The following is a 14,665-nucleotide window of genomic DNA, read 5'->3' on the forward strand; positions in this document are numbered from 1 at the left end:
ACACACTCCAAAGGAATAAACAGTCAAATATAAATGATAGCTTCAGAAGTTCTCATATGAGCAGCCCCATTTCCGGCTCTGTGGAGATGGAACAAGAAGCCAGTGTGTCTCTGTGTGTGTGTATTTTCTTGAGAACTTTTGTCTGATGTTTATTTTGCCCTATTTTAATACCAGAGTCCATTTGATCTGAAATGATTCAAACAACTGGTGAAAGAAAGAGGTTAGCTTGAATCTAAACTCAGGGATACATTTGGTTTATAGATGAATATGATTTTAGCATGTAAGATCAACACATTCAAAATTTTCAGGAGTACAAAAGACGAAATCTGCTTAAAACCCCCTTTAGCAAATTCATCAAATAATTCTGATTCTCTACAGTGTGCATAAAAGTGATGAACAGAACATGGAGTGGGGATTATGCTGGAGAGCAACTGTGCACATACACTCTAAAGTCCCCAGACCAGAGGCTGGAGAGGTTGGATACAGTGCCCTCCGTTGAACATTCCACATGTCTGATGTCAGGTTTATAAACAGGGTGGGGAACGGTTTTCAGAGGCAAATGGTGAAAACATGCCAAGTTATGCTGTGTGATTCAGTTTTCACGTAACGTGCCAGACAAATTTGCACACACTACATAGCAGTAATGGACCAAATGAGGTCTGTGACCACTCAAGATGAAGGTAATGTTGATAAAGTGATGGAGGAGAGGTGGGGAGTGAATGAGAAAGAAAGAAAGACAGAAAAGATAAATAGGTGTTACATACATTTGTTAAGATTCTTCACCATGGTTCTTACGTTTATCTCTGTTATAGTATGAAGAATTGTTTCTGGTATGTTTTGTGTTGTTATTTCATGTCATTGTTTATGAGACAAAAAGAATTTTGAATGGCTTTTGTTGTCTACCCATCTTGAATCTCTCTCTCTCTCTCACACACACACACACATACACCCAGACAGACACACACGCACACACGCATACCATCTGAATGTTTGCTTGTCCCCTATTCTTGGGTGGCTGTGCCCGTTGCTTTTAATCATGTTCTAAAGTTAAAATAGGCACGATTCAAATATCTTTATCTGTCTAGAATCTGAGAAGTCAGACAAGACTGAAAGTCCTTTCTCAAGACCAAAATCTTAGAAAGTACATAACTGTCAATAGCACAGGGAGGGGGAGAGAGAGATTGAGAGAGAGAGAGGGAGAGAGGGAGAGGGAGAGAGACACAAACACATACACAAACACACATAAGCATACGCACGCGCAGTGCAGATATTAGCTGTGGCTTTTTGATCATGTGTTTTGATCAGGCCTTTTGATCAGTCCCTATTTGTTTATCTAATTATTTCACACCATTCAATTTCAAGGGCTTTTCATGAGGAAGGACAGATTTAGACATTTTTGTATTCTGTTGCTTTACTTTGGAACAAATTGCCTGTTAACTGCCAATCATTCCTGGAAAAAAACCCTGACAACTTCAGGGAAATGGGTTACTCAAAGATTTCTTAGACTGGGGGGAATATCATTATAAAATAATCTGTAGTTTTTGTGGTTTTCTTAAGAATGGAAGCCCATCCATCAGTCTTACCCATGCTGGCAACTTTGGTTAGCTTTCCCAAAAAGACCCCATCCTCAAAAGCAGTGTCCTCCCCCTATAGAACTGAAGGATCATTTGAGCTTAAAGGAAACTGGGGTCTGATTGAGGTAGTGTAAGATTTTATTGTGGCATGTTTCATCAAGGCCATCACTAATATACCATTTGCCTAGACCAGTCCTTTGCTCTTTAGATATGTAAATGAAAACTTGCCCTTCAAATTGCATCTTTGGAAACAAATCCTGGAGCAAAACTTAAACAGAGAATTGAGTCTAGAGACCATGAGTAAATAATTTCACTCCAACATATGAGACAGAGAGAGAACGTGAAATCCTACACATTGACTCATATACACATGCTCACCCAACAAGCATATTTACAGAATGTGCAGTCGTGTTCTGCTTTACTCTGTTAATGGTTCATATGACATGGTTTCTTGTAATGAAAATGTAACATGTACATAACTGTACTTAAAAAAGAGAAAGAGAACAAAAAAAATATTATGATGCAATTGAAAGTGACTGGCCATTGTGTGAGGTAAGTGAATGGCTGGTGAACTTGCCTTGTGACATACACCACAGCGTAGGCTGACAGCTTAAATGCATCCTGCCTCGTCATCCAAACATCTGTCTTGGCATTAGTGTCTTTTCCAAGGACGTGTTCTTTGAAGAATTTCAGTTCTCTCCCTTTTGCCACTCATCAATTCTGAGTGGTATGCAAATGGCCTGCTCCCATGGCAACTCTTGAAGTCCTCTCTGCAGGAACAACAGGGCAATAAATTCTCATTAAGTCACAGTTTCTTTGAAAAGGCAGAAACTGATGACAGGATATTCGTGTTTCTGAGCCCAGACAATTGGAACAAATGACTATATGTTGTGGAGGCCATTGAGAGAAACTCCTCAGACTAAATGGTCTCCGTCTCTCTCAGTATTCTGCCAGATGACATCATAATCCCGGTGGAATCAGTGGCAGTGAAGTCAAACATACGAGGAACAGCATCCACCTCATGTCTTACCTCTCTGGCTCTCCAGCTGTTACACTGGTGGAGTAATATTTCGGTTAATATATCCATTTGCTAGCCATGGACCATTGTCTTCACCTGTCCCCGAGGGGAAACGTAGATGTAACAGTTCAATTTCACCGTGTAACAAAAGATATTCATTACATATTCAAAACAAACATCCCAAGCTGCCAAAATTTATTTCAGGCAGACTTGAGGGACACTTTGGAGAGAGACATGCCATCTGTGCTAAACAGTCAATGCACTTGCAATTAAAATCAATTTAATCCAATATTATTATTACCTCCATTTATGACTATTGTTATTGCTGGCACTGATTAGGTGATATGAATACATATAAACACTTCATCATTCTTTTGCATGTGATTACAGAATTAAGTGCATGTCTCTGGAGTTCCATCTTTTAGGTGACAATAAAAACAATGTAAGTTGTGTAGACTACTCATGCATTTTGTCATTTGAGTACACTACAGTTTCCTCTTTATGTTTTTGTTAACTTAAATGAGCTTGGCTGACCTCTTTTTGAACCTGGTAGTCCTGTCTTCTTGGTCTGTGATTGCCTATTTACTACTGCATGTGTTTGATGCACTGCATTATTGTTATCTTCTCACTCTATCACATTCTATCAATCTTTTCATTGTGTTTAACTTGTATCTTTAATATGGATCATCAATGGATCATCACATGTTTTCAGCAGCTGGCTACTGTTTTGGTATTGTAAAAATGTTATGATTACCTAGCTTGCAAAGACATGCCTAGTTTAACGACTACCGTCAAAGGGTAAGATTATCTTTAACTGTTCTTAAAAATGGGTTTGTTCTGGAGCTTGTGCAACACTTTGATTTAAAAGTGTATCTACTCCTATGATTAACTATGTTGTTATCTATATGTTTTGTGTACTGCAGGCAAACTATCTCTTGAACGTGCATGTTTAGAAACCAAACCATACAGACGATCTGTTTTTTTTTCGAAGTGTGGAATTAACAAAAATGTAGCCAAGCCAAACAGATGCCTCGATGTCCTCTGTAATTGCTTCACTGTGCTATGAATGACAGCAGCGCTGTTTTGACTAGCCTAAATCATTTGTGACCTCGAGAGCTTTTTAGACTTTGGAGCCCAGAAAAAGATCTCTCATGTACACTTCGTATAATTAAATAAAGTCACGTAAAAAGGTGGGTACAAAAGTGGAGCTCTGGGGTTTTTAAATGTTCTGACCACTATTTCACTGTTTATCTTAATCTGTTGGGACTCCAAACCTTCAAGCAGTCGATTGCGCTGTTCAGTCGATCTCAGTCAGAATAATTTTCATTTCAAAATTACATACTCTTTCTCCAGTTCTCTTGCCAATAACATTTTTGTAGCTCCTCCGAAGGTTCCAAGCTTCACATTTACTAAGTGTAGCAATGTGATCGTAGGCTACTTACGTCACACAGCGTTCCAGCTAGGGTGGTATTGAAGGCCAAAATTATTGTTTCAACAAGCGATGATGCTCAACAAAATGCGGGTAGAGCATCGGTTAATACACAACTGGTAATACTAGCAAACCCAGAGGTGTAGACCTTTGCAAAGCTCGGGTGCCGAGTTGGAAGACCTTCAACTGGAAAGCGGCACAGCTTTTTAAAAAGTCACGTAACAGTATGCGTTTAGCATTAATATTTTATATGTTAAGATGTGAAACATCGAGGATGCTGCAAGAGCTCCAAAGCACACACGTACTTGGCACCTATGTTTCCATGTATGTTCAAAATTAGAATTGAAAAAAAACCCAAAAAAAAACAACAACAACAACAAAAGACACAAAACAAAAAACCCCAAACCAAGACAAAAAACCCCCCCAAAAAAACCCACGATACATGATATGAACAGTCGAATGTTTGTGCTGATTGACAAAGTTATTGATGAACCACAGGTGGGCACACAACATGCAGAGGAGTGATGATGATCCTGAGTAGCCTCAGTGGTCATATGATCGTGAGAACACCAATACCGTAATCTACAAATCCATTACATCACTGCTGATAAACACAAAATGTGCTCATCCAAAACCTAGCCCATGTCGACAGCTAAGTAGTCAAACTGTATTTATCTTTTAGTCTTTTACAGAGTAGAACGTCACTTTTACAAACTTGAGCATTTTACGGAAAACTAACTCTGCCTCACTGCATCAACGTATACAAAACTTGCTGTGTCTGAGGTAACAGTTTTCCGATGTGTTAGGCTTACTGATTGATGACAGAGAGTTTAGATTCTGGGAGGCTGCTTTGTGATGACTGAACTGAATAAACAAAATGGATCAGAATTATGTAAATAGCTATGTCACTCTTCCTGGACAGTAAAATTCCAAATAGTGCCATTTTGTGTCAGAATCTCTCTCTCTCTCTCTCTCTCTCTCTCTCTGTACAGTATACAGCAACCACAAAACAAACATCTCTCTTTTAGGAGTGAAACTCATTATTTTCAGTGTTCCATGTCCACGGTGTCTGAATAATTTCCTGAGGTGTTGATTTAGTTTTTGAAATTCTCTTCCAGTACTAAGGAGAAAATCCAAGTTCATGTCAAACAGCTGTTTATTCAGTACAGGGAGAATAAAATATGGTCTTAATTATAGGCTGCTAATCACTCCATAGAAATGATTTGGAAGGCATCGCATAAACTCTAAAATATCTATTTAAATAAGAATCGGACTTCAGAAGAGTACATCTTCAAGGGCAGAGTAGAACTGTCGTTGACTTGGGTGTTCAGTGTGAGAATAAAAACCTATTATTGACATAGGTTTTCACTTAGTACATAAATGCCTCTGTGTTTCTCATATATACACAAATGTGTGTCTTTTGTTCTTTCACTGCTACACTAAGCATAAATTGAGTTTTGCATTAGGTGGGGGAATCAGATAAAAAAAGAGAGAGAGGGAGAGAGATTCTTCACTCACAAGTTCTCTGTTACATTTGATAATGGTTGAGTCTGTCATGTACATAGCACAATTGTCCCAAAATATACAAAGTGACATTACAGAGGAGCAAGGCAGAGTTTTTCCTTTACCAGAATGGACCAAGATGTTTCCCCCAGAGGCTAGAGTTAGTGGAAAGGTGTGTGTGTGTGAGTGTGTATGTGTGTGGTGGGGGGGCTCTGTCTGACTCACTCCTGAATGAGAGTACATAAAGCTCCTCTGTTTTCAGGAGTTTACAGGGTCTCACACAGAAGTCTCCTCTGTGTGCAGGATACCCTCCTAATCCCCCCAGACCTCTAGCACATTGCGCTCATGTGAGTCCAATCAGGACTGGGGAACATGTTTACTCTTGGAGATTTTTTTTGCCTGTTTCTCCATAGCAACCATTATCAAAACATTGATATGGGTAATAGTTGCACAGCTAGGTCAAGAGTTAACACTGACGTATTTGAGGAATGATTCTTGACCTCAGTCTGTAAACGCAATATTCTGAGGAGCTGCTGTCTCCTCTTCCTCAATCTTTGCCATGGCGACCTAAATACCACAACGATAGAGTGAGACCACAGCCAACTGTTATTTTATTATTGTCAAACTAAGTCAGTGCTAAAAATATCCAGCAGTACATTCTGCTGATTCCAATATGCTGCAGTTTCCCCTTACTCTGATAAATGTACTGCATCTTCTACATGCTATATAGTGTGAATCTAAGCTGGAAACCTGGATGACGTTCTATTCATTAATTTATTCTGTGTGTCTGATAAAATTTTACCTATACAATTTCATTTACTGCTGGGAAAGTGTCTCATGTCTGTAACACGGGCAAGGAGGCTGTTCCCTTTGGTGGCCACACTGATGGGTAATTTCATTGGTACCTCTTCTGAGTGATTCTATCACTCTCAGCACAGGAACTGGGAGACAGCAGGACTGGGAACATGGAGAGATAAATCCATTTAAAGTGTTTTTGAATCTAATCTGGAAGGAGACATCTTCTCAAAGGATGTCGAGGGTGAAATTGTGATGGTTAAATTTGTGTTTTACTGAAAGTAAAGTTATTATGCTGACAGGCAAAGGCAGGACACAGCAGCATTATCAGGCTCTGCTAGCTGGGATCTTGTCTGCTTTCCCCTCATGTCTGGGGAAATCATGGCTGGAGAGATGGGAAAGTCACACACTGCCCTCTGTGGAAAGTGAGAGGGACAGTCCATTTCCAGCCACATATTCACAGCACTGGAGCAATTCTGCCCCCTTCAGTTGGCTTTCAACAATACACTTTCATCCATCTCAAAATCTAAACTGAGTTCTCAGCGAACTAGAATAAGATACTCAGCCAACTGCTTGTGCATAAACAGACATTTGTCATACCACGTTAACTCTGTGTCAGGGTTTGGTTGAACTAACTGGGAGTGCTTGCGATGTGCTGCTCTTTACTAATTTAAAGAGTACCACACTATCAATTTATGTTGGTTAAGTTATGCCCCTACTCCAGTCCACGGCTGCACAAGACTTCTTTTGTCTGGGTCTAGGTACCTTACTGCTTTGGATATAAGGATTTTGACTAAGGAGTGCAGTGAGGTAGGAAATAAATAACATATTACTCAAATAACATTAAAAGTAAAGACACAGGATGCACGCATTTAGTGGGCTACATAGAAACACACAGGGGGGCAAACACAGTCAACCATCCACCCTCCCACCCACTCACACACTGAGTAGTCTCAGTAAATTGCAGTCATTAGACTTATTAGAATAGCTAGCTATTTATTTCTCTGCAAGTAGGGTACAAATTAAATCAACCTACATTTTGAACATTGTATGTTTAAGAAAAAAAAAAACACAAACAAAAAACTCTGTATTATATTACCTTCAGCCTCACACATTCTCTCAAAAATTATGCCTGTACAGAAGTCATGACGGCTTTCAGAATTAGTTTTGATTAACCAAAGTACTATTAGTATCATTTTACAATGACCCCATCCGCTAACAAAACTTACATGAATAAACTCTGTCCTGATCTTCCGGATATATTTAGAATTGAATATCTTAATGAATGTTTTAATGATGGGTTTTTTCATGCAGTGGTATAAGTGGTATAATGATATAACCAAAGAAAATCTGTTTAGCTGCAACAAACACCTCCCACATATGACTACGAAGTAAAGGCCTTTGTAACCAAAGCCAATACTTTGGAGTTTGTTTAAATGTTTGTTTAAACTTTTAAATGTGTACCGGAGATTTTATGTGTCAAAATATTAAGACATATAAAATTACATAATTAATAATACGAAATTATAGAATTATGAGAAAACCGTATCTATTCACATACAATAAAAACATTAAAAGCCTCTCTTTCTCAAACATCTAAAACACAGCTTGGAACTCCTCTACCTGTGAGTTCAAAACAGAAGACAAAAAACATATCTGTATTCATTAATGAGGAAATCCCTTTTTGCTGAAACAGTTCATGCACAACTGATTATATTTAACTCCCATCCAGTGCTAGAACTGAGCATTTCAAAGTATCTTAATCTGCCCTTTCTTTGACTATACACTGACAACATTGCAGGACATTTTATACTCTGTAGTCTAATGTATAAATGCAGCAGGACACGCACGACTCTATTTCTTACATAGAACTAGTAAAGCAAACCAACATTTCAAAGTTAGTTATAAACCAAACAACCCCCCCCCCCCCCCCAATCAAAAAAAAAGGACAACAACAGCAAATAAACACAGAAAAAATCTCAAAAATGAAAAATAATACTACTCATTTGAATATTAGCTTATGTCAAGTATGGGGTGGATAAAAAGAAGAAAAACTGTATTTCTTTAACATGTTGATCATTCTCCTTATTACTGTTCTCCTCAAGCTCTTTGCACCTGTTATTTTCCTTGTCTGGTTACACCATCCATCAACAATGAACATAAATCATTAATCCTGCTTAAAATATTCCATCTTTCAACTACATCTCGGGAGAACTAGCAAAGGCTGAGAATCCCTGGTAACTGTGACATGCTCTGCACTTAAAGGCTAGATCTGATTGTCAGGCTACATCTGGTTGTAATTGGGGTTGGAGGTGTATTGCTGTTCCTGTTGGCCTTGCATGGCCCCCTGAGCTGCCCCCACCATTGCCTGCTGCGCGGCCTGCTGGACATGAGGATTCTTCCATGCCCCCGTGGTCCACTCCTCTTGGGCCTTGCTCATGCTCCCTCCACTTCCACGGTAGAAGTTGTGCACCTGGCACAATAGAGAGAAGCAAAAATGTTAAGAAGCACTGAGAAATACCAAGGGGTACCAGATATCACCAAAATTATATATATATATAAATAACAACCTTGGTAAAGAAGAAAAAAAATTGCATATGTAACTGCAGATAATCATAAACATCTCTATGTGATTTATTGCTAATTTATAAATGTCCCCTAAAAAACTTGCTAATACAACACTATACTTCTGTCAGAGTCAGAAAAAGTCAATTTTGCCTGAGAACAGTTAAAGCTACCAGTGTTTCATTTCATTACAGAAGTTACTGAACGGCAGTTACAACGAGGCTAAATCGGTCATCAGTAACTTAACAAAGGGTTATTTTTTTAAACATGATTTTTCACAAAACTCCAAATGTAAACTTCCTCTCATACATTTCTTGCTATTTTTTGTGAGACAAAAATTATGGGTTTTCTTTGTTACAGACTTTATATCTTAACACCTTTCAGACAGTTTCAGAATGTCTCTGTAGAGGGTGAGTTTCAAACACAGAACATAGCTGTATAGCTGACAGTTATTTAACGTGTTTTAACCTTTGTGAGAGCGATGAAGGACAGTGTGGCCACTCCAGTGAACATGATTGTGGGGATCAGCATTATGATGGCGGCAAAAATACTGGTGCCAAAGAAACTGATGGTGCCAAGCCAGCCACTTGGGGAGGGAGAAGAAAATGAAAACAGAAAGATGCTTAACAGTCATATATTCAAATAATCATGCATTTATTACACTGAGAAATAGAAAGGAATGAAGCTGTCTGAACACAATCTACTTTATATCATTATTTGAATTCAAATCATGAAATTTAGTGTTCCGTGATCATTTCTTGATCATTTCATTGCTTTGTTTTAAATATCATTGATGCAGAGTACATCCTTAAAATTAGAAAAGAAAGATGAGAAAATTGTGGAAGGGCACCCCAAAATTCTTAATCTCTTACCAAACTCCCCATCCAGGGATCCCTATGGCCTGGATAATGGTGATTAAAACTTGAGCCATGAAGACAAAGAAAAACGCCATGAAGTTGAAGGAACTGTCAGTCCTAAAGAAACATATAAACACTGTTACAACCCAAATAAATGCAGAAAAACAAATTCACTACCTCTCTTAACAATTGTACTTTTTCTCTGTAAGAAGGAGAGTTAAGTGCATGGAAAGAAATATTTTAAGTTGAAAGGGTAAAAGCTTTCGTATTCTATATTCCTCAGTGTCTGGTTGAAAATGCTTGTAAATGGAAGCAAGCTTGACTGATCGTTAAAAAACATGATAAACCATCTGTGATAAAGTGTCTCTGTGAGGCTATAAGGACAGCCACATCTGTTGTGTCAGCACCTGAGCAAAAAAATAAATAAATAAATAAATTTAAAAAAGATGCTGTGGCATCTCATTAAACTACAGAAGAGACAAAAAGCATGTTTGATATGAACAAAAGACAAACAGAAGCTGCAGTGGAAGTTTTAAATTCATCATTTATGGTAAAATAATCAAAACTGTGATGTCAGCATTACATCAGGCAGTGTAGTGATTTTTTCCAGTCATTTTGCTTTAAGGACTTACTTGAAGGCCTTGTAGATGGGCCTGAACCAGCAAACATAGGAGCAGGGTGTGAACAAAATGAGCCAGATAATTGACATCCCAAAGTTTGTGACTCCTCCTCCACCAAACATCCATGCCATGCAGCCAATGAAATTAACAGCCAGTGTAGCGCTGTATACTGAGACAGAACCCAGGCAAAGAGAGAGATTATGTCTAATGGAAAATGCATAATGGACAACAGAGGTGAAAAGAGTTTGACTGCAGTTGCTTTTTTCATAAATGTATTTCTACTTGAATACACATAAATATAACTGAAACAGCAGTTTAACTGAATGTGTGTGTGTGTGAGAGAGAGAGAGAGAGAGAGACAGAGAGAGAGAGAGAGAGAGAGGTACAGAGAATGAGAGAAACAGTTTTAAAAGCAGGGTTAGGGTTTTCATGTCAGTGACAGCATGCTGTAAGAAAGTGCCCTAGGTTTGTAAGTCAACAAGTCAGGTCTCATTACTGGAGGGACTGTTCAAATCACTCATATAAGAATAAAACTGAACTTATTTAAATCTGAGCTGAGTTTGCTTGGCACAGCTGACCTACACTTGTTCTGCATTTTGCACAAAAACAAGTTTGCTATCTGAAAAATCCACTCCACTGGCAAAAGTCTTAAAAGCAAACACACTCTGAGGAGCAAACATACTCCTGAAAATGGAAAATGTTGGAAGAAACTCTATGAGATGCAATGTCAAACTGTCAATAGTCCTAAATTTAAATTAATGCTGTTTTCTCTGCATTCTTTACAAACTCGATGGAGCAATTATCCTCATCTATCAAAAAAAACAAAACAAAAAAAACCACCCAAATATATTTAAAAATAAGTCCTGATCAGACACAGACTTCATGCCTCATTCATCAAACTTATTTTCGTCATGAATTCAGGTCCACCAATTATGACAGGAATATATGTTTGATTTGAATGCAGAATTAGAGTTAGAGTTAGATTAGCATGCTCTAAACAGAGATAATTAAGAATGTAAAATAAATTAAAAAAAAAAAAAAACAGCAACAGCAATTATGAAGTGCAATGAATGAAACGACTCTGCACACTAATAGCCAAAATATCTGAATCTCTCATAGCACACTGCTTGGCCTCCTGAACAAGTGATGAAGAAGAGACATAAAAAAAATATGTGCATGCCATTTCACTGTACACAACACCAACACATATACTGAATACCTTATAAAGATTACTTTAGCTGAGTAATCTGCTAGGGGGAAAAATGACAGTTAATCACTACATGACTCTAAACAGACGGAAGACAATGCACTAACTAACATAATTAAAATTTAGCTTGGATAAACACATATTTAAGAATAAACTTTTTCTATGTGCAACCTTTTGTTCACACTGCAGTACACATGAACTTCTTGTACTGATATAATTCATTTCTAATTTAAAAAAAAAACATTCTAGAATAAGTGGGCAGTGCATCTAAGACTTGAATACTTACAGATCCACAGATGGTACAGCCTTTTGCACATAGTGCGATGCTGATCCGGAATCTCCTCAAAGTCCTGGTAGAAGCATGGCTTCAGAGGGATGAACCCTGGCAACGGTGGGAAGTTGTTTTCTGCAAGACAAAGACCAATCAGTCTCTAATCTTGAAGCATTTCAAATATGTTTCATTTTGATCCAAACATTAGCGGAAGTACAACATGGATCTTACCAGCCATGAGTGTAATCCTTCTTTTTCTTGTGTTTTAGATTTATCTGTTCAATTTATATTCGTCTCTTGGTTCTGAAAATGAAGAATGAACACAATGACAGTCATACAACTGTGTGAAGACTAGAAAAATAAATAACCTGCACTGTAGACTAACAGAAAAAAAATGTCCATATTCTGAGATTAAAAAAAGAAAAGTTTAATTTTGTAAGATAATTATCATACTGCCAGTGGGCTGACATGTCAAATAACAACCACTTTCTTTCTGAGAGATTTCTCAGTTAATTATCATTATTATTCAGCAAAATATTCACGCAGACCTAAACACTGACCTAAACCAATCTTTCCAACCCAAATCCATACTATATGACAATTTTAAGCCTTTGTAACAGTCCAGTAAAACTGAGAAACACATATAAATGTTTATTTACACATTGTGATGTCATTAACGAAAAGTTTAAGTATACTTTAAGTCATTCATCTTTAATGAACAGTGTCTCACAAATTACATTTTAAAAGTGTGATTCAGGTGTGATTTACTTTTTTGTCATCTGAGGGGTCACTGAAGCAAGTTTACTGTTTGATATTGCAGAATCAGTCTGATGTTTCAGAATCAATATATTAATCCTACAAATAACATGGTCTGAAATGAAAATTACATGTTGTCGATTTATCATAGAGACCGTGAGAGTACCTTCATAGAACACTTAAAATATGTGCAGTCACCAAGCTCCTAGTGGATATGGCAGGTATTGCACCACATAACTCGTCATTAGAATGGGACATGATATCCAGTGAAGTTAGAAGTTACACCTTAAATACCGTGACCAGGTAGAAAAGTAAATTAAGTAAATAAATAAAATGTCAGCTGCACTCTCAGCTCTGTAATTACTTTGGCAAAGCGTCTTTAAACCACAGATACTGACACGTAAATGAGCAAAGAGGCATTAGCTTTAGAGTTAAAGGATTCTCCAGGATCACAGAACTGAATCCCTAGCGTGTTATTTTAACTGTCCACAGCCACAATAACTCTTCTGTGATGCACTTAACGTAGCTCTCCAGCCTTTACCTCAACTGGCCACATAGCAAAAGCCTCAACCTCCTTCTAAGTATTCGATTCACATAGTACTATAGTATTTTTCACTCAGTTGCCATTCAGTTGCCTAAGCTTTACGGCCTGGATTGAAAAGAGACTTTGAATGGATACGTGGAGTAATCTCCTTACCTCCCCTTGAGTGTTGTTTGGCTATCTAGAATGTACCAGCACTCAGATGCATTCAGTAAATTGTGCTCCCTCGAATTCAACATCAAGCTGTTGTCAACGGTGGAAGCTACATTCCCCTGGTACACTATTTTGTTCCAAGTAAGACTTTGATCGAGGCCGTTACAATCCTTCAGGTAGAAATGTCCTATCCTCGCTCATACACTTTAATGCCGTGTGGACATTGTCCAATCGCAGAAAGAGATTCAACTAATAATACGCCCTTGTTCCGTTTAAGGAACCAATAATACGCTGTCCCGGCGGCTGCTGTCCGCGGTACTGAAATCACCATGACGCACTGTCCCGTATGTAACATGTACAACAAACGAGTGAGACACTGTTTGTAGGTGTTCTTGTATTTAATAAAAAGTCATTACATCGCTGAGGTACTTTCTTAATCTTCAAGTACCAGGAAACGACTGACTAGACACCAGTCTATCCAGTCGTGATTCAAACAATTTACGTAGACTTTTGAGAAGTCTAAACACACCATGATTCGTATGTCAGGCGCGATACCACGGGCAAGCAATGGAACGTCACAGGAGGGATTTAGAACAAAATCAAGTCAGTCGTAAATCAGCAGCCAGAATCAACTAAGTAGATGACTAAATTGCTTTCATCACTGAAGCGCTGAAGTGTAATTACTTACATTGTCACAGCAGGGGAGGACAGCTACTGGCCATTTATGACACACTTGACAGAATTAACCATTTTCACGCAGATCAGATGTAACTGAAATAATAATAATAATAATAATAATAATAATAATAATGATAATAATTATAACGAGTAAACAGATTTCATAAACAGACAAAATTTCTGTACCATAGAAAAAGTATAAATAGAAATTAAATTCTATGTAAGATTAAGGTTACATTCCTCATAAGATCCCCAGCATACTTGGGTTTGTCAACCGAACATAATGTTCCTGTTTTTTATACACAAGAGGAAAATTTGATGTCATGACTTCCAATAACCCTAGAGGGCGGTGTTCCTATCAGAATAAGCCTGCCTAGTCAAATCAGCATTGTACATAAAGTTGCCGTTAAACCGTGGCGTTCCTTTATTATCGTGAATGAGATGGTCAAAATGAGTCTTCTCAGCAAATGTGTTCGGCGACCTTATCTCTTCACACTGATTTAACTTGTTGCATCAGTTGTTCCCTACTGTAACACATGACTCTGGCTGCCTGCATTTTAGTTTTGCAGGTTACAACAGTGATAAAGCGAGGATTAAAATGACACTAGTACAAAACACTCCTCGCACACCACGAGAGAGATGCATTTATGCACGCAAACCAAATCTTTGAGCACGGTGCGCCTTCTTACTTCAATATT

The 14,665-nt window shown here is 38.0% G+C and overlaps 1 protein-coding gene across 1 annotated transcript; it reads right to left on the reverse strand.

The window, feature by feature from the left end:
- Window positions 1–8,603: 8,603 nt before the first annotated feature.
- scamp5b (secretory carrier membrane protein 5b) lies at window positions 8,604–13,620 on the reverse strand. Its single transcript, XM_030765175.1, has 6 exons — window positions 13,549–13,620; window positions 11,855–11,999; window positions 10,374–10,530; window positions 9,757–9,858; window positions 9,353–9,470; window positions 8,604–8,792 (listed from the first exon to the last, which is right to left on the reverse strand). The coding sequence occupies exons 1-6, from the start codon at window positions 13,618–13,620 to the stop codon at window positions 8,604–8,606; spliced, it is 783 nt and encodes a 260-aa protein (XP_030621035.1).
- Between the last annotated feature and the right edge of the window lie 1,045 nt (window positions 13,621–14,665).

Source organism: Chanos chanos, chromosome 2 (genome assembly GCF_902362185.1).
Source record: "Chanos chanos chromosome 2, fChaCha1.1, whole genome shotgun sequence".
In the NCBI taxonomy this organism is placed as follows: domain Eukaryota; kingdom Metazoa; phylum Chordata; class Actinopteri; order Gonorynchiformes; family Chanidae; genus Chanos; species Chanos chanos.

Excerpts from the sequence above, each read along its gene's own strand:
- scamp5b (XM_030765175.1), bottom strand. The coding sequence starts at position 13,620 with ATGGTGATTTCAGTACCGCGGACAGCAGCCGCCGGGACAGCGTATTAT. Across the intron at positions 9,859-10,373 it reads CCCATCTACAAGGCCTTCAA|GACTGACAGTTCCTTCAACT; the intron begins GTAAGTCCTTAA and ends ATGTTTCTTTAG. Across the intron at positions 8,793-9,352 it reads CCTTCATCGCTCTCACAAAG|GTGCACAACTTCTACCGTGG; the intron begins GTTAAAACACGT and ends CTATTGTGCCAG.